Source organism: Malurus melanocephalus, unplaced genomic scaffold (assembly GCF_030028575.1).
Source record: "Malurus melanocephalus ecotype Western Australia unplaced genomic scaffold, MMel_1.1 scaffold_604, whole genome shotgun sequence".
Classification (NCBI taxonomy): Eukaryota; Metazoa; Chordata; class Aves; order Passeriformes; family Maluridae; genus Malurus; species Malurus melanocephalus.
In genome coordinates, this window is record NW_026623836.1 from 247,119 (window position 1) to 248,984 (window position 1,866).

At 57.0% G+C, this 1,866-nt stretch overlaps 1 protein-coding gene across 1 annotated transcript in view; it reads left to right on the forward strand.

Annotated features, from left to right (window-relative positions):
• The first annotated feature begins 1,436 nt into the window (after positions 1–1,436).
• RGS8 (regulator of G protein signaling 8) overlaps positions 1,437–1,866 on the forward strand; it is a 16,554-nt gene continuing 16,124 nt past the window's right edge. The window contains exons 1-2 of the mRNA XM_057383030.1: positions 1,437–1,523; positions 1,774–1,856. Coding sequence (XP_057239013.1) covers positions 1,437–1,523; positions 1,774–1,856 — 170 coding nt within the window. The remainder of the gene's footprint in view (positions 1,524–1,773; positions 1,857–1,866) is intronic.

The following is a 1,866-nucleotide window of genomic DNA, read 5'->3' on the forward strand; positions in this document are numbered from 1 at the left end:
GATGGAAAAATATAAAGCTGGTGTGAAAGGAGGGGGAGGAGTGGGAGCACTCCCAAGATCCAGTAATTTGTCCCATCCAGTGTTGGTGGATCAGAGTTGGATCTGTTTGGGTCTTCAGCAAAGTCTCAGAAGTTTCTGAATGATGGACCAGGATCATCCAGAGCTTTTTTGATTCAACATTTCAGTGACCTCCTCCAGCCCACGGTGTGTGTGGTGTGAATGAGAGCTCAGGGATATCTTGGCACTGTTATAAAAACCTTGTCACTTGTGACCCCTGCGGTGCCCAGAGGGAACCTGGGAGCATGGAAATAACGTATTAAACCACAAATGGCACGTTAGAAGTTAAATTTGGCTTGGGTTTGGGGCAAGGGCTGCAGCTGACTGTTATTTAACCTGGACAAACCAGCCTGTGGCAACAGAGGCAGAGGATAGACCTCAACCTTTGACTGTGGTTCAGAGGAGGTTTTGCTGGCCACGGCATTTTTTCAGTGCTTGTCTTCTGATAACTGGAGATGTGATAAACCCCAGTCATGGGGACTGGGCTTTGCCATGGGAGGATGAGAGCAAGGCAAACACTTCCAAGCCACGCTGAGCCATGAAGGAGGGGATGCAGGCTGATGGAGAGCTGGGAGCTTTGCTGCAGTGCTGCTAATCCCTGTGTTCTYGTAGGAGGTTTTGCAGGACTCTGCCTCTCCCCAGGGATGGTGCCTGGTGATAATGTGCTATCTCAAGTCATGCTTCCTGCTCACAGAATGCCACGGCCAGCAGTGGTTTARCAGAGAGGAAGGTGACTCCAAGTTTCCAAGGAAAGGGCAATGACTTGTTAAATTGTAGAGGACTTTTTTATAATTCTTGGGGTTTTTTTATTCAGCTTTGTTAAGATCAAAAAAGCAATGGAGATCCCATGGCCTGAGCCCTCAGTGAGCCYRTGACCCCCACCAGTGCCTGTGTGACACCAGAGGCTGTCACTGGTGGCTGTGCTGAGCCCAGAGCTGGGGGGCTGTTGGTGACATGGGGCAGGTTGTTAGAACCACTGGGGTGCACTGGACATCCCATACACATCCTAGGGAGGAGGAGGTGGGTGCAGGAGGAAAAAAGGGGACTGGAGCCCATGCACTAGGGTGAGGGCACTGAGGGGATCTGCAGAGATGCCCACACTGGGTGAGAGAAGGGGACATGGGTACAAAGGGTCTGCCACACCACCGGGTGGGTTTTTCCTTCCGTCATCCCCTGCCCAGCAGCAAGGTCCTCCTTTGCCTCGTGTCAAAATCCTCCTCGGTCCTGCTGACACCCGGGCTCTTTAATGCAACTCTCCCACCCCTCCTGTCTGAGGGCAGCACCCTTCCCCGAAGCCCCGAGGAGCCCTCAAAGGCGGGCGGGTGCTTTATTCCASCAGAGCGAGCGCTTTGGCAGGCATCCCCCCTCCCCGCCCCCAGATGCTCCCCGGCAGCCTTTGGCATCCTCCGCCCGTGCGCGGCGGTCCCCCGTCCCCTCGGGGGGAGAAGCTGCGCTTCTGCTGCCAGGTGGGTGAGGCGGGGATGCGCTGGGATGCGCTGGGATGCGCTGGGATGCGCTGGGATGCGCTGGGCTCCGGGCAGAGCCGGTGCTGAGCGCTGCGCAGCCGGGCTGGGGCTGGTGCGAGAGCGGCTCTGAGCCGCGCTGCTGCTGCTATTGCTATTGCTGCTGCTGCTGCTGCTGCTGCCCGGGGAGAGCTGCGGAGGGGAGGGGTGTCGAGGTGTGACTGTCACCCCGAGCAGGGGGCTGTCTCTGAAGAAGACCGCTCTGCTCTCTCGCCAGAGCCTCTCTGACCACGCTGTCGGCGCAGACCCACCGGCGGAGAGGACAGGTCAAAGGCAGTGAGTATCT